Source organism: Rattus norvegicus, chromosome 13, assembly GCF_036323735.1.
Source record: "Rattus norvegicus strain BN/NHsdMcwi chromosome 13, GRCr8, whole genome shotgun sequence".
In the NCBI taxonomy this organism is placed as follows: Eukaryota; Metazoa; Chordata; class Mammalia; order Rodentia; family Muridae; genus Rattus; species Rattus norvegicus.
Window position 1 is genome coordinate 106,612,511 of NC_086031.1, and position 21,644 is coordinate 106,634,154.

Here is a 21,644-nt window from a genome sequence, read left to right on the forward strand (position 1 = left end):
GTGAAGTCACACAGAATGCAAAACAGAGGCAACCAGGAGCCACCCAATGGGGACAGAGTGAGCTCATAGAACTATCTGGAAGGTCGTGAGGTAATGGTTGGAGAATGGTGTAAAGGAACCTGACACCACTGAATTTTATGCTCGGCGGTGATTTAAATGGTAAGTTATAGTAGTGCACACTTATCTTATCGCAGTGAGAAGAGTTCGCAGGCCTTCTCTACGGGACAGGTACACGGAAGAGATTTGCAAGCCTGTGTGGACCATGAGCACACGGAGCCTGCACTCAGCCACACGGGCGCATTAACAAGACATGGCAAAAATTAACACAACATCAAAGGATAAAGCGGCATTGAAAGCCAAGGCCTTTACTTCAGTAATAATAGGACGGGCGGGCGTCGGCAGTCATGAGCAAGAAACTAAAGCAAAACCAAACAAACCAAAAACCAGGAGAGGACGATGGCGGGGCTCTGAGGCCTCTGCTGCTGGCAATGTTTGAAGATCTCAATGGAAACAGTAGATCTCTTGAAAAATAAATGGCCTGAAATTTCAAATACAGAAACTAGAAGCACTGAGCAAACATAGCCAAGGAAGAACAGCGACAGCCAAAGCTGAAGGAGCTTTAAAGCTATAGAAGCTTCAAAGCCCGTGCTCAGGCAGAGCCGAGAAAGCTTACACAGGCGGCCTCCATGCGCAAGTTCAACCCAATGGTCAAGTTGAAGGTGATTTTCACTTCGCAGAAACTTTCTTAAAAAGAAAACTGTTCTATAACATTAGCATAACCCTAAGATCCAGAGGGCTGGAGAGGTGGATCAGTGGCCAAGAGCACTTACTGCTCTTGCAGAGGACCCAGGCTCAGTTCCCATCACCCACATCAGGTGGTTTAGAACCACCTGTAACTCCAGTTTCGGGGGCTCTGACACCCTCTTCTGGCTTCCTGAGCTTCCCGCACACATACAGTACATATAAAACTTATGTATACACATACACACACACACACACACACACACACACACACAAAATAAATAAATTTAAAAACATAAAACCAGAAGCTAACACAGTTCCTTAAAAATTACAAAGTAAGGGACAGTGAATAAAAATAAGAACTATTTAAAAGTACATTCGATGTGCTGGCAAATCTTGTGTTTACCTGACATACAAAACTAGAGTTATCTGAAAGGAGGGAACCGCAGCCTCCATAAGATCCAGCTGTAAGGCATTTTCTCAATTAGTGATTGACAGGGAGAACCAGTTCTTTGTGGGTGGTGCTATCCCTGGGCTGTGGTCCTGGGTTCAGGAAGACAGCAGGCTGAGCAAGCCATGGAGAGCAATCCAGTAAGCAGTACCCCTCCATGGTTTCTGCATCAACTCCTACCTCCAAGCTTCCTGCCCTCTGTGAGTTCCTGTCCTGACTTCCTCTGAAGACAAACAGAGGTATGGAAGTATAAGTCAAATAAACCCTTTCCTCCCAAACTTGATTTTTAGTCATGGCATTTCATCATAGCAATAGAAAGCCGAAGACAAGTTGGTACCAAGATTATGAGGTATTGCTGTGACAGACCTGACCGTGGTCTTAGGAGGATTGCAAAGGGACTTTAAAACTTTGGGCTAGAAAAGCCACTGAATGTTGAAGGCTTAGTGGGATATTCTGTGGGAGGTCGAAAGGTTGAGAGCAGTGCACAGGATGGAGGCCTGGCTTGTGACATTTCAGCGGAAGTTTGAAGACTATCAGGGCTGTTTGCTACCCTGATCTTAGATTCTGTTGTTTTGGTTAGTTGAGGCTGAAGAATTGGCTGTGGTTAACAAGATACCAGAGCCACTAAAGTGAAATCTTTGCTTTGCTGGGTTACTCCATTCTGGTAGATTGGATCTGAGAGATTAGCAATGTTTAAGATTCTTCTGGGAAGTGTATCCTGAGAGTCATACGCAGAAGCAGTGCTCCAGAGGGAGCCTCGGCTGTACCTTGTACTGGCAGTTGAACTTGGTAGTGTGAAAAATCACGAGGGCGGTATTGGCTTTTAAGGTATGAAGGAGACATGGAAAGCATGTAATCTCAGATTAAATGAGAAAGGAAAGACTGTGGCTTAATCGGGATGTGTTTATATGTCAAGCTGACCAGGGGTCAGTTGAGCCGGCTAGACTGATGTCACCTTTATACAAACTAGAGTTATCTGAAAGGGTGGAGTTTCAACTGAGAAAAATGCCTCATTAAGATCCAGCATTTACTTAATTAGTGATTGATGGTAGAGGGCCCAGCCCATTGAGGGTGGTGCCATCGCTGGGCTAGTGGTTCTGGGTTCTTAAGCAGGCTTAGCAAACAAGGGGAAGCAAGCACCCCTCCATGGCCTCTGCATCAGCTCCTGCATCAGGATCCTGCCCTGTTTGAGCTCCTGACTTCCTTTGGTGATGAGCAGCGATGTGGAAGTGTGAGCGGAGTAAACCCTTTCTCCCCAGCAACAGAAACACTGAGACACTCAATTTTGAAAAGTTTACGCTGGAATGCAAAGATGATTCAATATTAGAGAAACCAGAAAACCCATGTTACTCATAGCATTTAATAATTAAAGAGGAATAATTCTGTGGTCACTCAATAGATGCCAGCACCAGCATCGAGCAAAAGTAGATACTCGTGTGCAATATAAAGTCCTAGGAGGCTAGGAAAAAAACTTCAACAGAAGAGCATTGTCTACCAACAGCCCCACTACCCTCAAGAGAAAAGGGGAGTTTTCCCACCCTCGTTAGCTCAAACTGCACTGAGTGGCTTCATTGTACAGTAAGACAATTAAGTGTGCCAAGAATTATAACTGCTGTCAAGAACCAAGCTGTGGGACATGTGGATGAGATGACATGGTCACCCTTCTCGAGGAACCAAAAGAAACAAACTTACACATGATTTCAGCAAGACACAAAATTATCAACTCAACACAAAGATCATCTGGGGAGTCTCCTGCCTCTGCCTCTGCCTCTCACTGGACACAGGAGCTCTGGTATTACAGATGCTCATGACCTCATCCAGCTGTGTGTGGAATCTGAGGCTCCAAACTCAGGTCTTTACACTCCTACAGCAAGCACTTTACCTACCGGGCCACATCTGAGCCTAGATTTCTGTTGTTTATAAATTATTGGTTTTCAGAAATTGCTTCAGTGGTTCAAACCATCTATGGCAATGTAAGGGACTGGAAATGGGGTACAATTCAAAGAAGGCACAAGACACTGCAGGAGAAACACTACCAGGAGTTCTATGAAGCCTCCACTCCAAAGTCATCTGTAAGGTTCGCATATGGCTGGGGGAGATGCTCTGTGGGGAAAGTGCTAGCTGTGTGTACCAGCAACTCTAACAGCCAGGGTTCAGACCCCCATAAGCCAAATAGAAGCTATACAGCAACCCAAATGTCTATGATCCCACTGTACCCAGCCAGGGCTGGGGAACTGTGTGGCACTCATGGATCAACCTGCCTGACCTTGTAGCATTGAACAACAAAGACCCGGTCTCTCAAGGTGAAAGGCAAGGATGTGAAGTTATCTTCCCGTGTTCACACCTTCATGGTAGTGTGCATGCACCTGAACACACGCATACACACACAAATGCACACAGAGGGGGAAGGGAGGGAGAGACAGAGAGAGAAAGAGAGACAGAGAAAGAGAGAGACAGAAACAGAGACAGAGAAGGAGAGACAGAGAGAGACAGAGAGACAGAAAGAGATAGAGACAGAGAGACAGAGACAGAGAGAGACAGAAACAGAGACAGAGAAGGAGAGACAGAGAGAGACAGAGAGACAGAGACAGAGAGACAGAGAAAGAGAGAGAGAATCAATAGATAAAAACAGTCAATTAAATTCTGGAAAAGAATCAGAAGAGGAGTAAGAAGCTTGCATGGATATTTATCTATATTTTATGACGGGGGTGGGGGGCACTTGTTGGAACAGTTTTAGCTGCAGGCCATCCAAGAACAGACAAGACAGTGGGCCAGATATAACCAAGAGAGAGTTTGTCAGTCCCAGCTCTGTTCTGTTCTTGGTATCTGCCCTAAAGAAATGTTCACACATATGTGTGAGAAGCTTGAATTGGAAGCTTCCCTGAAGCTCCATCTGCAAAGGAAAGAAAATGAGAAGCTTAAAGTCAATAACAGGAGAGTTCTCTCAGGAGAAGGGTTAACTGACGACATGCCCACTCTACACAGACCCTGCACGACCACATGCCCACTTCACATAGGCCATGGACACCCCACACCCATTCCACACAAACCACTTGGGAACACACCCCCACGCCACACCGATCATGCATCGCTGCATTCCCCCAAGAATTATCTTTCCAGTTTATCACTAAGAAGTAAAAGAAGTTCACAACAGTCACAGGCTCCTTAACCCATGCACACTGCATACCGGCTGCTGGGCCTTGGGAGGAGGTGAACAGGGAACTTCAGTCTCGATTCTGCATTCCTTTAAAGATCTCCTGGTTCGTGAATTATAAGCTAGGAAAAGGTGGTGGGAAAGGGAATTCTAGTCTTTCCACTCAGTGACCCTATACTCTGGCCACCTCCCTTGAGCATAAACAGTCAAGGCCCATGAGGGAGAAGCTGGAAGACTGATGACCATCATGCCCAAGTTTCAGCTGCTCACAGTCATGGCGCCTCCCTCTCCAGGCTACACTGGAGTCCCTTGGGACCACTAAATAACCTAGGACAGGGCAGGAATGGCTTCAGCAGTATCCTGTTCAACCAAAAACAACAGCTTGGGGAAAGGCCTGCTTCTTAAGAAACCGTAACATTTAAAAATTTGAAATTGGGGAGAGGTAATACATTCTGCAATGCTCCATCAAGGGACCTCCCAGGAAAAAAGCCTCTATGATTCCCTGGTTAGATATCTGTGCTCCTTCTCCTATCTCGTGAAACTGATAGTACACGTCTGAAAATGGTACAGAGCCCTAGATAAGGAAGCAGGTAAGAAAAGTCAACCCAATGTTATAAGACAGAGAAGATGAGGAATCCATATAGCCAAGGTACCCAAATATTAGTTCCCAAAGAGAAGAAAAGTGTACACATTTATACACAGAACAGGAAGAGGCACAGGCAATACATGCTCCACAGAGCTTGTTAAAGATCTAGGCAGTGAGCATGGTGCCCTCATTTTCCACACCCACACAATGAAGGTCCCCTGTCTTAGGGTTTCTATTCCTGCAACAAAACACTATGACAAAAAAGCAAGTGGAGAAGAAAGGGTTTATCCAGCTTACACTTCCATATTGCTATTCATCACTGAAGGAAGTCAGGACAGGAATTCAAACAGGTCAGGAACCTTGGTGCAGGAGCTGATGCAGAGACTATGGAAGCTTGTTGCTTACTGGATTGCTCTCCATGGCTTGCTCAACCTGCTTTCTTATAGAACCCAGAACCACCAACCCAGGGATGGTTCCACCCACAATGGGCTGGGCCCTCCCCCATCAATCACTAATTAAGAAAATGCCCTAACTGACCTGTTTACCACCCTATCTTATGAATGCATTTTTAATTGATGTTCCGTCTTTCAGATAATTTTAGCTTGTGTCAAGATGACATAAAACTGCCCAGCAAATACACCCCCCAGATAAACTGTACCTGAGAAGCTCTAAACTGAGGGCGTTATAGGTGCTATGAAATTTGAGAACATAAAAAACATTTGCCTCAAAGTATCTAGAAAGAAAACAGTGGACACAAAGAAACAAGAACAGAAACCCAACAGCAAAGGCAAAAGACACAAGACAGATAATACCTTCAACAACTGCCAGAGAAGTTGCAACATAAAACCCCAAATCAGATACCAACTGTGTGAGGATTAAAGACCGTTTTTAAGATACAAAAGGTCTCTAGAATGTATTTCCCAGATCCTTTTCTAAAAGGCTGTGCTGCAGCAAATCACACAGTAGGGTATGGATGGAGTAGTAACAAGCTGTCTCAGGGCAACAGGAATAGGATGTAGCAAGGAGACAGAGGAAGGGCAGGCATCTGACAGACAGCAGACCTAAAGCACAGTGGTAGCCGCAGAAAGAGTTTCAACAAGGTTCATCAGAAGTCAGCTGACTGTCTGACCATGGGGATTTCCATCTGAGGGAGTTTGTTCTCCAACAGCAGAGTCTGGGAAGAAGTAGTGATGGGAACCTGGTCAGACCAGCAAAGAGGACACAAGCTGAGGTGGGGACCAGGTAAGCAGTGTTTCATCCTGACAGTGAGTCACTTCCCGTGGTTAAAAAATAACCACATTGAGGGATAGGGGGATGAGTCTCACTCAGAAACCCATTGCCTTTAGAAGTCAAAAGTAAAGAGTGAGTTAGTACAGACTTTTAAAAGATGACTGGAAAAATTGGGGGAAACTAAGAGAGATCAAAGTTGCTGTTAGGGAATGGATGTGGGAGTTGGGGGTGTGACATCTATGGTAACACAGCCGGCATTGAACAACAACACCTCCGTCAAGTACAACCAGCAGACACCATGGTGGTTCCCTAAGAGTCTATCGCCTGGTAATATGACAGCCATTTAGTTTGTACAAGTTCACACTGTAAAGTTCACGTCATTATAAAACACCTACACCTCCATCCTTAGGTTACATGTGACAAACCACCACCTTTATGAGCCCCGAAATTCACTTGGACTGATTTTTCAGATTAGTTACTTCACCCACAACTGTGAAGACTACAACTAAATTCCCAGTTTCGGAGATGGGAGAAAGAGCTCTGAGGGTCAGTGCTCATCATGCAAGTGAAACGGCCCCAGGACCTACATTAAAGTCTGGGCGCAGGACCGCCTGTGGCCTCCACACTGGGAAACAGTGATAGGGCAGGTGGCTTGGGCTTGAGGGCAAGCCAGTCTTGCCAAGTTGGTGAGCTCCTGGTTCAGTAAGAGACTGTCTCAAAAACAAAGGGAGATACCCGACATGGGCCTCTAGAATCCACATGCACACATACTCATGTGTGCATGGGTAAATACATTCAGGGATACACACACACACACACACACACACACACACACTTCATAACTTGTTCAAGAATGGAGGGCTGGAATGTTGGAATGTCACCTAGTCTGTTGCTCAATGGTGCACCAGCAGTCAGGACACGCAGAACAAATGGGCAGATGCCCCACGTGGGGCAGGAGGGATTTATCCAGGAATACCCTTTGTGTCCGAAATATAGGATGCTCCAAAGAGATCACATATGACTGCATTCAACTTCCACAGGGTAGAGCTAAATACTTGTCTTTCCCTGTCTCCAGTCCCCTCCTCTCTGAACCTGAAGTATTAACCAACCCAGAAGGGCTGCAGTAACTATTAAGCAATGACATTTCAAAAGAGCCCCAGACAGTGTCCATCTAGTCTCTTCTGTAATGAAATCTGAGAGCTACAACAGCCCCAGGTATCTTGTTCCTCAGAATGACAACTCTACCCAAAAAACCTCGAACACAAATAAGATATGGGCCCAGGCAAGTCAAGCCTCGGCAGGGGTGAGTCCACCCTGCTAGTCTGCCCCTGACTAGACCACAGTACAGGCTCACCGTGCAGAGGTAGAAACCATAAATTACTCAGCACAGGTACCCCTGGGAGACAAGAAGCAGTGACTTCCATTGCTGCTTTTCTGTGCTCCTGTGTACTTTTAAGTAAGTCTTATGATATATACATGCCTTAATCCTCACCTTCCCCTAACAGGACAAGCACGTTTTCTTATAACGGCATTGCACCAACACTGTCGTTACACCAACCAACGCCATCACTTTCAAGGACATTCAGCTTGGCAAAGGCCCTGCATCTTTTTATATCATGGTTTTCTGCCACCCTCGTAAGACACAGACAAGGGTCATTCCATTGTTGACTCCAACCTGCTACAGGAACGGGGCCAACACCAGAGGAAACAGGGACTCAACTTAAAGCGCTCTCCCCACTTTGTGTGGGTAGTTACAGGCACGCGGCTGCCAGCCCAGCTCATCTCAAACAAGGCTAGCAGCTGTTTGGCATGCTTTTTTAAGCGGAGTTTATTTCTAGGTCTTTGGAGAGATGTGAGACACTTTAGAAGGGTTTTATTTTAGGAGTCCTGTGCTCCATGCCTTCTCAGAGCTTTAAAATGAGCACTCACACATGCTATACACACAGAAGTGCAACACACACACACACACACACACACACACACACATACACAAACACACATAAGAATATACGGCATAGTGTGAGCATATTACTTGGGAAATAAACAAAGGACAAGCAAGGGACCCAACAAGAATCTTGGCAGTTTTGACCCTGCTGTTTCCAGTAGATAATTTTAATTTGGGGGGTTGGGGGTAAGAAAAGAGACTCAGCCTTAGGAAGGAAACCCAGAGAGAGCTTCAGTGGGTATGTTACAAGAGCTTTTCTTTTTCCCATGAGGGACTGCTCTGTGAGTCTGTGTTTTGCTCTCAGCTGGGACAATGGAGGCAGGAGAGTAGATGATCAGAGCGGGAGCTGCTGTCCAGAGAGTCCTGCTGTAGCTGAGCTGATGGGAAAAGAAGCTGAAGCCACAAGTCAGCCTTCCGGGAGGAACTAGATGCTGTGCCAAGCCTCCCCTCGGGGCAGCCTCAGCAAACGGGAGTCTATGCAGGCTGACATACCTGAGCTGATGGGGAATTATTCTCAGAGTTCTACCTGCTCACCAGAGATGGTGAGACCTGGGCTTCAGATTGCTACTGAGAAGAAAATGTACAGGGGGCAGTTTGCACTGCCGTTTCAAGCTTTATTGATGGTGGCATGGCAGGAAGATCACAGAGGGGCACCAACCAGCCATGCTACCGAGGAACATGCTGTTTATAAGAATAGGCCTGCTCTAGCCTGTGGAGTTATCCCAGCATGCTGGTTGACACATGGTATTAATATGTTAATTTAACGTGGTCGTTTGGTTAAGGACTTTGCATTTCCAGATTCTAAGCTTGATTCTCAAGTCTTTTACATGAGGACCTTTCGGTCTTTCCAGCCACCCTTCATGTCATGTCGACCTACGGACTCCAACAAGCCCTCAGACTCCCGATTTCAGTTGTGCATTATCAGGGCCAGGCTTCTCTTCCCTCCTAGCCAGCCAGTGCTTCTTCTCACTCATGAGGGTTCTGCTCAACCCCAGCTCTTTGGAGACCAAGAGCTCGGCTCACATCAACTCCTTCCCTCACAAACATCAGTTTTCTAGAAGCTTCTTTCTGGGTATAGTGCATACACACCTTCTGGTCCTCAACTGGCTTGCATTCCTCTCAACCACACCAAAAGCTGCAGGGAGAGAGGTGTGACTCACCACTCTTTGCTTCTGTTAGCCCTCTAACCAAGGCTCTTCAGTCTCATTTACCTGATCCTTGAATGGCATCGCCCCAGTGAGCTCCCCGCCTCTATGAAATAGCCTCTCCTTGGTTTCTGCAAAGCCACTCCTATATTTCTACCCCTCTTTCTGGTTCCCTCTGTCACCCAACTATTAAGTATCAGGGTGTCCCAAGCTCAGTGTGAACATACCTTCTCTCTCCTCACACCTTCCTGCCCCTCCTCTCCTCTCCAACTCTCTCTCAGCCTCAAACATTATCATGCCTCCAAAGTACCACCCATATGCTCCCAGAATTTTCATTTCTAGGCTGGATCTTTCTTCTGAGACATACTTGGCCAGGTTCTATCAGTCCATGTCTCCTTAGATTGTGAAAACAAGTTAGTTTTTTGTATAGAACACTTGGATACTGACACAGACAAGTCCACTTGTCTCGAATCTCAAGCATCTGCCACTGAGATGATCTCCTGAAGAGAGGCCAGGGAAGACAAGTGTCCATTTACAGAAGAAGTTAACTAGATAGACCCCCCAGCTGCACAGTGACCTGAACATCATCCACTAGAAACATGAAGATCAAGAACAAGGAACCACGAAAGAGGGATCGTGTTACTTGCAACTGAGAGTTCTCCGCTGCTTAGCCATGTCTCCCCCACATAAGATGCTAAACTTAAGAGTGAAGGGACAGGTTTGCCATGCCTAAGTAGGTTCAGTCTTGGGAGAGCTTGGATCCCCTCAGGCTTATGCCCAGCAAGCATCTACTCTCTCTCTCTCTGCTACAATGGACACAAGTGGGCCAGCAGGCTCCTCCTCATAGGCAAGTTTGTTTTATATTCCCTCAGAGACACCCTGGGGCAATGGCCTCTGACCACTAAGAAAGTCTTTCTAGCTGAGTGAGCTAGTATCTGGTGCCAATTGAAGGTCTTGTCATTTAGTGAGTCAGGATCCCACAGATCAGGTCACCACAGGGTAAATGGCCTTTGGGCCAGTTGTCTGCTTATATTCACCCCATTACAGTGCTGACAGCACTGGTCCTTCACAACCCATTGTCTGCTTTGCTCAACTGGCTGATAGGTCAAGTGCAAGGAGCCATGGTCTGCTTTCTTTCTGATGTATCAGAACCTCAGACTCTTCTAGAACCATTAGACTGATGTGTAGTGGTTAAACTCTGAGGCATGTTTCCTAAGTTAAGTCTGTAGGTAGAGATTTCATTGCCCCATAAGGGATTCGGTCATCATATGCAGACACTCTTGGAGAGAAGAAATGGGGGCTGAGGAAGGAGAACATGTTTAAATTATGCAATAAAATGGAAATCAGGAGCGAGTCGGGTGAGATATGGGTTCACCTTTGTGTAGGAATGACTGACAAGCAGCCTGGGAGGATCTCTACCTAAGGAGAGATCAGATCCCAGCCAGCAGAAAGCAGAGTCATGCCACTGATGCTTTGAGCTGCCACCGCTAAGAGATTTCAAGGCTGAACACAAATTCTGGCTCCCTGAGGAGTACAGTGTCAGGAGAGAGTGGGTTGCCTCAGCAACTCCTCTACTTCCAAACAGTAAAAGAACTTGGTGAAAATGCCTTTTGCCAGCTTCCTACAGGTCTCTACTTCCCAGAGTCCGAGGCAACAGCCTGCCCTCTTTGTGAAGTAGCAGGATGTTAGCAGGTGGTCTCTTCCCCATCCCTTTCATATACGCACATATCTTGTATTGAGCATTAAAGCAGCAGTTTTCAATCACTACATCCATTGGTGTCTGCACCGCTATAAAACAATGTCTCAGCACAATGCTCGGTAGTCCTCCATCTTCCTGGGTTCTTCCATACCACTGCCAAGCCCCTCCTCTCTCTTCTACTCCCCTCAGTGAAGTCAGAAAACCTCACTCATTCCCTCAGCGGAGCACTGTGCCAGTATGGCCATAACTGTCATTGTGTGTTGATCGCCTGACCTCCCTAGACTCAAAGTTCGGTGAGACGGGGATGGATTAAACATCTAAAAGTATTTCACTCAGCTGTGACAGCTACATTAGAAGACAACATGTGTTATCCCAAATGAATTATCCAGAGGGACCCGCCTGCACCAGGAAAACCAGCATAGAGGTCACAAACAAGATGTCTACCAAGACAGAGTCTGAAGGATTAGGATATGGTGGGTAGAGAAGACACCCCAGGAGATTAGAAGCCCGTGTGAGGGAGCTGTAGCTTGGAGAGACAGACTTGCAGAGGGCAGAGGCCTGTGTGAGGGAGCTATAGCTTGCAGAGGGCAAGGGCCAGCAGGACAGGTTTCAAGACAATAATGGGCAAGGTCTCAGAGTCTGCCCTGAATGTTGAAGACCTAGTTCTGTGAAGATGGAAATCACGTTGGGTTTTGTTTTTTAAAGTCTTTCATATTTTCATGAGTGGGTGTTTTGCCTTCATATAGGTATGTGCACCAAATGCATCAAATGCCCATGAAGAATTAAAGAGAATCCTGGATCCCCCGAAACTCAAGTTACAGACAGACCATTGAGAGCTGCCACGTGGGTGCTGGGCACTGAACCCAGGTCCTCCCTAAAAACAGCAAGTGCTTTTCACCACAGAGCCATCTCACCAGCCCTAACAACTGGGTATTAAAGAGGGTGGTGTGGTTGGATTTTTACTAAGGAACATCACTAGGCATGAGGAAGGTGATGAACTGTGGGGAGCACCATGGAAGAAGCTGCTTGGTTGCCAGGCACAAACTGAGATCAGTGTGGATCTGGAGGGCTCCCGTGGCTACACGGTGACTGAGAAAACCCCAAGATCAAGTCAGAAGGCAGGAGAAACAGTGCAAACAGGAGAACAAAAGGCCAATGGTTTTGGCTTTGAGTAACCTGAGAAATGATGTTATCATTAACATAGAACACATATTTAAAGATGAGAAAACACGGGTTCAGAGTCAAGGCGCCTGAAAGGAGTCCGAAAAGAGGTTCAGTGGCCAGCTGGATCCATGAGGCAGGGAGCACCATTAATGAAGATGGTTTCAGGTTACTGAGGTCTGGGCTGGAGAGGTGGTTCAGTGGTTAAGAGCACTTGCTGTCCTTCCAGAGGACTGTGTTATTCCTGTGGCAACTCACGACCACCAGGAACTCCAGTCCCAAAGGATCTGATTCCACCTTCTGGCACTGCATGCAGTGTGGTTCACGGACATACATACAGGGAAACCACTCACACACATAAACTAAGACTGAAAGATTAAATCACCAGTCAGATATGCTACTTTTAAAAATGTTTTATGAAAAGTGGGTTTGTCCTGATAACCGTACTATTCAAGATGATGGCCAGAAACCACAGTTAAGCTACCTGGATGGAAATTAAATAAGGAGGCTAGAGAGAAGGCTTGTCAGTTAAGAGCGCTGGTTGCTCTTTCACAGGACCTGGATGCAAATTCCCAGCAACCACATGACAGCTCACAACTACCTGTAACCAGTCCTGGCTGATCCAATGCCGTTCTCTGGCATCTGTGGGCACCATCCATACACATGGTACAGAAACATACATGTAGGCACGGGCTGGCTAGTCTTAGGTCAACTTGACACTAGCTAGAGTTATCTAAAAGGAGGGGACCTTAACTGAGAAAATGCCACCATACAATACACCTGTAGAGCATTTTTCTGAATTAGTGATTGAGGAGCGCCCGGCTAGCTCAGTCGGTAGAGCATGAGACTCTTAATTAGTGATTGATACGGGAGAGCCCAGTCCACTCCTGGGCTGGTGCTCCTGGAAACCATAGGAAAGCAGGCGGAACAAAGCTGCGGAGAGCATGCCAGTAAGCAGCACTCCCCCGTGGCCTCTGCATCAGCTCCTGCCTCCAGGTTCCTGCCCTGCTTGAGTTCCTGTCCTGACTTCCTTTAATCATGAACAGCAGTTCGTAAGTGTGAGCTGAAATAAACCCTTTCCTCCCCGACTTGCTTTTTGGCCATGGTGTTTTATCACAGCAATAGAAGCCCTAATTAAGACAAGGCAAAACACCTATACACATAAAGTAACGAAACAATTTTAATTAAGTCCTAATTCAGTGTCTCAATGGCACTAGCCATATTTGGAGTGCCTTGTGTAGCTGAGACTCATGTGTTAGTATAGAGGCAACTTCTATCACCTCAGGAACCTATCAGAGACCACGCTATGAAAGCTGAGAGAAACAGCTTCCAGACAGCAGATGCAACATGACCAGATGTTCCTGTTGCCATGTCTTGTCCTCCATGATGGATCCTTAAACTGTGATACAAAGCCAGCCTTCCTTCACCAAGCTGCTTATGTCCCAATGATGAGAAAATTAAGACAAACACCACCCGGGCTTCCAGGACAAACAACAGCTGATATAATTTTTTTAATTTAATAAACTACATTAATAATATAAATTTAATATACTTGTAATTATTGAATTATTCTACCAAAATGTATATAAAATTATTACATACCTGGGTGCCTGAATTGTGGGTGTAATGTCAAATGTGCTAAGCTCGCAAGGGCCTTGGGTTCCTTACCTACAGTGCGGCGGATCCTGTGTTCAGAACTTCTGGTGAGTGAACTTTCCTGTTTGGTTTATTCCTAACCCGATTTAATCTGCGCTAGGTCACAGGGAACAGTTGGGTTACTCCCTTAATAGTTCAGATCCACCAGTCTGTGACTCAGAGCCCAGGGTACACTGCTTCGTATTCTGTTCAAGGTTAATATTAGCGCCTTCTTGAAGGAGCATTGGAAACACAGTGCCTGAGGCTAAGCGGGAAAAAAGCCTCTGGATTTGGGGGGTGATCACTGGCGTTCAGGCTTTGGGGAAGAGCCTTGAGTCTTGAGAAAGAGGACACCCTTAAGATGCCTCTTCTCACATGGCATTCAGCATGACGTCACCATCGCTTTCACTCTTTGCTATAGACTTCATAGACAATTCCTGCCTTTAGGATCCTGGGCACCACAGCTGAATAAAACTTTTATCTTTTTATAAAAAAATATTTACTTTAATTTTAATTATGTGTCTAGGTGTGTAGGTCTGTGGATATGACCAAAGTACCCTCAGAAACCAGAAGGTGGCGCCAGATCCCCTGGAACTGGAGTTGCAGATGGATGCCAGCATTCAAGTGCTGGCAACCAAACCAAGGTCCTCTGGAAGAGCAACAAGCGCTCTTAAACACTGAGCCATCTCTCCAAACCCCAAATGCTTGCCTTTACACGGCATGAGAATACTTAAATCTCTTCCAGTGTGGTGCTCTGCCGTGTGCTCTGTCTTTTTATTGAGATAACTGCCCTTCTGTATTGGGCTATCTTTATTAAAACATGCTTCAGTGCCTTGTTCCATCTCGGTGATTTTTAAAATGTATTTGCTTTAGTCTCATGCACCGGGTGGACTTTATCTGCATTAATCATTTTTTTGTTTCCAGTGAAACCTCTTTCGTGTTTTACAGCCTGCCACGAGAGCAGACACTGACACATTTCCTGCTGGGTCATTCTTTGGGTTGGCAGAACACTGTTCATATTCAAAAACACTGATTTCCTACGAGATCCTCGTGTGTCGGCTGCCTCATTTGCGAGGCAAAATTATATGTGTAGCACTTGAGACATCTATGAAGGGAGCTGTTCGATTAATATCCCAGTCATATCTATAGGTACAGAATGTGGTTTTGCACCTTAGCCATCTTCTATGCTAGTACAACAGACAGCTTCTACCAAAAGCTAAAATACCAGCATCACTCGGGACAGGCAAGTGCATCTGGGAGGTGGGGGCATCTGGGAGGTGGGGGCATCTGGGAGGGTGGGGGCATCTGGGAGGGTGGGGGCATCTGGGAGGTGGGGGCATCTGGGAGGGTGGGGGCATCTAGGAGGGTGATGCCTCATCTGTAAGGCAGTAAGAGCTGATATGCAGTGTGCAGAGTCAGCCGTGAACATGTGAAAATCCATAACCTGACAGCTCTACTCAGGAGAACTGATCCTGATTATGATATCTGCATCAATAATATAACATAATATAATATAATATAATATAATATAAATGATTAATAGTAGACTAATTAAATCACACATTTACTAGGCCTTTTGACACATATCTGCCAACTTGGAGAGGCTGAAAAACCACCATAGCTCTTACTGTGAATGGCTGAGTGTGAGCATACAAACAGAGCATACATAGAAGAATGAGTTTTGATGTGAATTTTGTTAATTTACTCTTGTCTGGATTTTGTAATTTTTCTATAATAAATGCCTAGGCTTTTAAAGTTACAATATTCACTCATATGCCCATCCAACCAACCATTCACATATAAACAATGATTGGTGTTGAAGCCCCCCTACCCCACCCCAAACATACTTTTCAAGAATGTACACACTCTGAAAGTGTCTGGCAAGGATGCCTCATCGTTGAGTAGATCTGGTGACCACCACCCCTCCTTCCTCAGCTGTCCTCTACCTCACAGGCAATGAATGATGGATCATGCTCACCAAAGTCTCCCGGACACAGGGTGTCTGTAGCAGCCTCCGGACCCCACTCTCCACAGTGACTCCCAGCCAGTTGAGCGCTGCCCAGCACCAGAGGTCCTCATAGCTGCCGTGCCAGTAGCTCACAAACGCAAACGTCATCGCGGTAGAAAGCAGCGTCCCCAGCAGGCCATGCTGGGACCCACCCAGTGGGATATACACATACCTGCAGGAAGAAGAACTGTGAGAAGCTATGTTGATGGGGGTGGGGTCGGGTGTACCTGCCTCTCTCTGCTCTCCCGCTCGACTCTCTCTAATACCAACAGTATTGTTGATGGTACGGAAAATCCCACTTCCAGGAAGCTGTAGCCATCCCTTGAACCAACTCTCCACCTCACTCATTGTTGACAAAGCCGCAAACCTCCACAGGGAGTGGTTTTAGGTTAGATGAACATTCACACCAAGGAGCCCTCACATTATGGCAAAATTCACTTACAAGAGGTGAGAGGGGCAGCAATAACTTGAGAGCCTCTGACAGATGCAACCAGTTCTGGAGCCCATTACTAGGTGCCAACCATTGGAAGGACAATGACCATCATGGCCAATGTGCCTTTCACAGTGCAGACAACTAAATTTATGGTAAACCAATCGTTTCAACTCAGTTGCTACAGGCAGGCCCTTACAGGGCAGAAGTGGGGTGGATAAGAAGGGAAACAGGGATGAACCCAATTCCATACAGCAAGTGACCCAGATGGAGAGGAGCTCTGGACTCACAGGAGTGCAGGACCACAGTCTCTTATCTTCTGTCCCACTGCGTGGAATCCTTAGATACTTCCCCGAGTGAGTAATGCCCAAAGCTGTGAGAGTCCAAAGTGCCAGAGCATGCCGTCCTCTGTGGCTTTAAAAGCCCACAGGCCTTAGTTCTTTGTGATCAGTTTCTCTTTGTCCCTCATCTGTCAAGGAAGGGACAGAGACCTTTATCTGAAGACATGATGTCTACAAAATGAAGATCTATAAGGATCTTTTTACTTGATTCTTTGAAGCACCATGTGGTTCACACCTGCCATCCCAGAATCCCTGTGATACTTGCTTACTGTGGGAAAAGCTTTATTTAAAAATACATTTTTGATAGAACTGCTTTTCAGAAGAAGCCAAAAATCAATAAAAATTAACCAGATCAGAAAATAAACAAAAAACTATGTAAGTATTTTATTTGAAATAATTTAAACAATGAATAAAAATTAGGCATATTACCGAGAAGCCCAGTGGAGATTCACTAGATATGTACATTGTGCAATGTGATTGGCCCCTCAAACTCTTTTTTCCAAAATCTTGGCTCTAGAACTCAAGACTTTGTGCACGCTAGGAAAGTGTTCCACCATATCTCAGCCTCCCTTCAACTTCTGTCTTTCTTTATGGTAAAATTCAGCATCATTCCTCTGAGCATATCTAAACACACATATGCTACTGTCTTCAGTAGTCACTGTCAGGTCCCCAAAACACGCCCCACTCTGTTCCTGTGGCTCCCCCCAGTTCTCTCTCCACCCCTACCCTAAACCTCCTCTTGCCTCCTTTTTCTTCTCTTCCCCTCTCTCTACTCCCACCCCCTTCTCCTGTCATGGCCAGGTCTGTTCTGCTGGCCATGATCAGTCTGGCCATTCTCTCCCTTCTCAACCACACCATGGAGCGAACATGTCCTCACTTCATTCAGTCACTTCCCACACACAAAGATGACTGGACTTCCCATTCTGGCTGACTGGGATTGGCTAACTTGACTGCTGACTGACAAGGACTACCTGTGGCTGTGCCTGAGGTCGAATTTTAGGTTTCACTTAACCACTAAGCTGCATGCAAATTCTCCTCCACACTTTCCCTTGACCAGGCTCCTCTCCCCCAGCTACACCTTGGTGCCCATGCTTGGCTGGCCTGTACCACACAATCGTAGCAAAAATCCTGTTAGGTCAGTTTAGAGGGAGTTCCTCCCTGCCCCATAGATCACCCTTGATATTCTAATTCCTTTCCCCTCCCCCAGACACCTTAGTGAGGCAAGAACTGCATTGGAGACTGGGGTGGTGGCTCAGTAGGCTAAGCACTTGCATTGCAAGCACAAAGACCTGAGTTTGACTCCCAGAACACCCTCTTTCCCCCAAAAGTGTAATTTCAAGGGCAAGTGTAATTCCAGGGCCAGGGAGGCAGAGAAGGGGCTGTGACTCGTGTTCTCATCTACCTGATGAGTTCAGGTCAATGAGACACCGTCTAAAGCATGTTGACAGCACCTGAAAAATGACACTGAAGTCATTCTCTGGCCTCCACATGTGTACACACATGTACATGTAGTACCTACACACACGTGTGTCTGCACATGGACAGGTACACAAAGAATCCCACTAGGTCTACCTACCAGAGTCTCCCTAAATCCCAGTGTCTCTCCAGCAATTTTCCACTCAATGAGCATAGAGTCGGTGAGTCTGTGCTCTGTGTGTGTGGGTCTTACTCACCTCGGGTGTGTTCACAACAGTTTCCTTCGGAGGCTCCATCCTCCACATCACAGTATTCTCTGCACAGAAGGTGTGCCTAGCAGGCCAGTGATTTTCTAATCTCTCTCACTCTATAATATCTACAATTTCTCTCACTCTCAAATCAATTTGTAGTTTAGATGATAAATCATACCATCACCTTAGCTAACCCCATTTTAGAAGCAAGGAACCGAAGCTGACAAGTTAGTTTGGTCAAGAAACCGAGAAGGGCCAAGATAAAGCCTAACCAGCATCGCCAAAGCTAATGTTTTTCTCTGCACCCAAGACTCATTCCAAAGACCCTCTGCCTTTCTCCCTGGTCAGAAAGAAGGCCAGAGCTATGTTACAATGGAGCCACTTCAGAAAGGAGTAGAAAATAAATCCATCCCAGGCACCAAATCAGGAGTGATGTACCTATACATTAGGTGTCTATACATTGGGTGCCTCTACATTTGATGTCTATATATTATGTGTTTATATATTAGGTATTTATACATTAGATATCTATACATTGGGTGCCTATACATTAGGTGCCTATACATTTGATGTCTATATATTATGTGTTTTTACATTAGGTGTTTATACATTAGATATCTATACATTGGATGCCTATACATTGGATGTCTATACATTAAGTGCCTATATACCTGGTGCCTATGTATTAGGTATCTATACATTAGGCAGCTATACATTAGGTGGCTATATATTAAGTGTCTATATGCTAGGTGTCTATATGCTAGGTGCCTATACATTAGGTGCCTATATATTAGGTGCCTATATATTAGGTATCTATATATTAGGAATTGGTGTGCCTATACATTAGATGTTTATACATTAGACACCTATGCATTAGGCAGCTATACATTAGGTATAATGTATTAAGACATGTTCCTGAAGCGGCTGAAGATGGCTCTGCTTATGCTGTGAGCATAAGGACCTGAGTTCAATTCCTAGATTGAAACACTAAAATCAAAGCTAAGACAGGTGGATCGCTGGAAAGTGCCTCTGGACTAATGGGTAAACTCCTGGAAAGGGGGGAGGCCATGCCTCAAAAACACAAACAAAAACATGGTTGTCGTCTGAGAAACAACATCCAACACTACCCTCTGGCTTGTCTACACATAATCTTGTACACATATATGCACAGACAGACACACACACACACACACACACACACACACACTGCACACATGTATGCACACAGAATCCTGTATGCACATATGCATGCACACAGAATCCTGTATACACATGCATGCACACAGAATCCTGTACACACATGTGCACATATAATCTTGTACATACATGTATACAGACACACTCTCTCTCACACACCACACACCTGCACACATGCATGCACACACAAACCTGTACATACATGTGCACATTCACACAGGGAATGCTCCTTCTGCTTCCAGCACTTACTGAAGCCTTCAGGGAATCAGAGCATTGTAAGAAACACAGACCTGAGATGTTCCTGTGGTGATATGGCCATGCCTGGCTGTGAAACAATGGGCCCATCTTGCTCTGAGGCCACATGCCACGGTGCCAGGTCCACAGAAGGCTTGACAGTGTGGGAGGGAAGGTAATGAGGGTAGAAAGTGGAGCATGAGAGGACGAACCCGTGTGGCATCGAGGATGAGGGTCTCTGAGCAGAGGGAAAAGCGCTGGGTGCAGCTGAAGGGACACCAAGGAGCAGGCAGTGAGCAGGAGAGTCTGCAGGGGCACTGGTCTTACTTGGAGCTCTGCTGCCCCCTAGAGGCTTCTTGGTTATCGGCGTGCACTATTCAGCAGGGGTTTTGGATTCCGACTGGAATTTCTGTGGCCTCTTCCCCTGCACATAATGATCATCTTCAGTAGCACGGAGAACGACTATGGTTAAGGGAAACATCGCAGTATTTACAGACTTGGTCTCGTGCTAAAGGTCATATGCACTAAAGAGAAGTGAGCTACGGAAGTCAGAAAATCCAGTACAGAATAAAAGCTGGCCATGACCCTCACCGGTGAGACACGGCATTGGGTCCCATTTGCAAGCTCGGAAACCTGCAACAGCCACCCCTTCCTCACATGGAGCTATTTTAAACCATAAGCTCTTTGCTTTCAAACATGACAGCTGACCCAAAAAAAAAGTCTGAAAATCCTTTATATTCCAGAAATTAAGATATTGCAGGTCTCCAAGGGCATAGAGCTGCTTTGGTCCAAACCAGAGGAGGGTAGAGCCTTCCCTGCTCACTCTGGAAGACAGTAGGTTTGGCAAGAAGGAGGTATGGGGATTTCTCTTTAATGCATCCTACCAGCCTGGTTCTGTGGTTACTAAGAACAAAGGCGTATCTGCCACGGTAAAGCAGTCACATGAACACTCTGATGAGCTGCACAGCCACTGACCTGGCAGAAGACCCACTTAGCACAGCAAAAACATAAAGGTCTCTTCTTGGGGGGACACTGAGTCAGCATGAAGCCTGATCTTGCCTGACCACTTGGGTGGTCCCTGCCGGTATCTCTGCAGGCCTCACTTTCCTGCAAAATGTTTCCTGCAAAAACACCTTGCAGAATTCACACAATGTGGACGGCCCATGGACATGCAGTAGGTAGACGACATTCACAATGTCTGCACCTGACTGGGTGCCCATGCCAGGCACTCTCTGCACACTGTAGACAGCCACCAACACAAGTTTCCATGGAATAATAAAGTTTGTTTCGCCAAGTTAAATCTAATTCGTTCCTGACACCATTATCACAATGGGAGTCGTCCTCCTCATGGGCAATGGTCTCCATATTTGGTCAGATCTATAGATGACATATCTGATAGTCTTTTCTGAGGCAAGGCCTCTCACTGTAGCCCTGGCCGGTCTCAAACCCATGACGATCTTCCTGCCTTGGCCTCGTCCGTGCTGGGATTGCACCCATGCATTGCCTTTTATTAACTAATACTGGGTCATCTTGCTTGGGCGAATAATGTTCCTTTATGAAGATGTGCATTGATAAAACATTAGGATAACCCCAGAGGGCACCAAAACACATCAGAACCACACTAGGGAAGGAAGCCAAAGCAATGTCCTCCCCGGTTAATTTGACCACAAACAAGCCTACGTTTCAATTCCTCACTTCTCCCCACATCTGCCCATAGCTTGTGGTTACTAGCTGATCTGTGGTCTGTCCATTGTATGCATCTGAAACTGTGTCGTTAGTTGTGTCTGCATTTATGCCTCTCCCTAACCATGGGCTTCACTCTGTATTTATTGAACAAATGCAGAAATCAAGTTATGGGGATGAAATGAGGGGTTCTTCACAGAATCTTCAACAGTTTCACAGGACAGATGCTTGACTGACCCTGATTACCACTCAAGATTGCAACAGATATTATCAAGCTATACCTATGTTGTTTGCGATGTTTAGAGTAGAATCTGTTTTATGATTGCTTTGAAGCCGT

At 46.0% G+C, this 21,644-nt stretch overlaps 1 protein-coding gene across 3 annotated transcripts in view; it reads right to left on the reverse strand.

Moving 5' to 3' along the window:
• Hhat (hedgehog acyltransferase) overlaps positions 1–21,644 on the reverse strand; it is a 256,089-nt gene that overhangs the window by 53,876 nt on the left and 180,569 nt on the right. For 2 of the 3 annotated variants that reach the window (NM_001398579.1, XM_039091516.2), the window contains 1 exon segment: positions 15,726–15,927. In NM_001398579.1, coding sequence (NP_001385508.1) covers positions 15,726–15,927 — 202 coding nt within the window. 3 annotated transcript variants of the gene reach the window in all.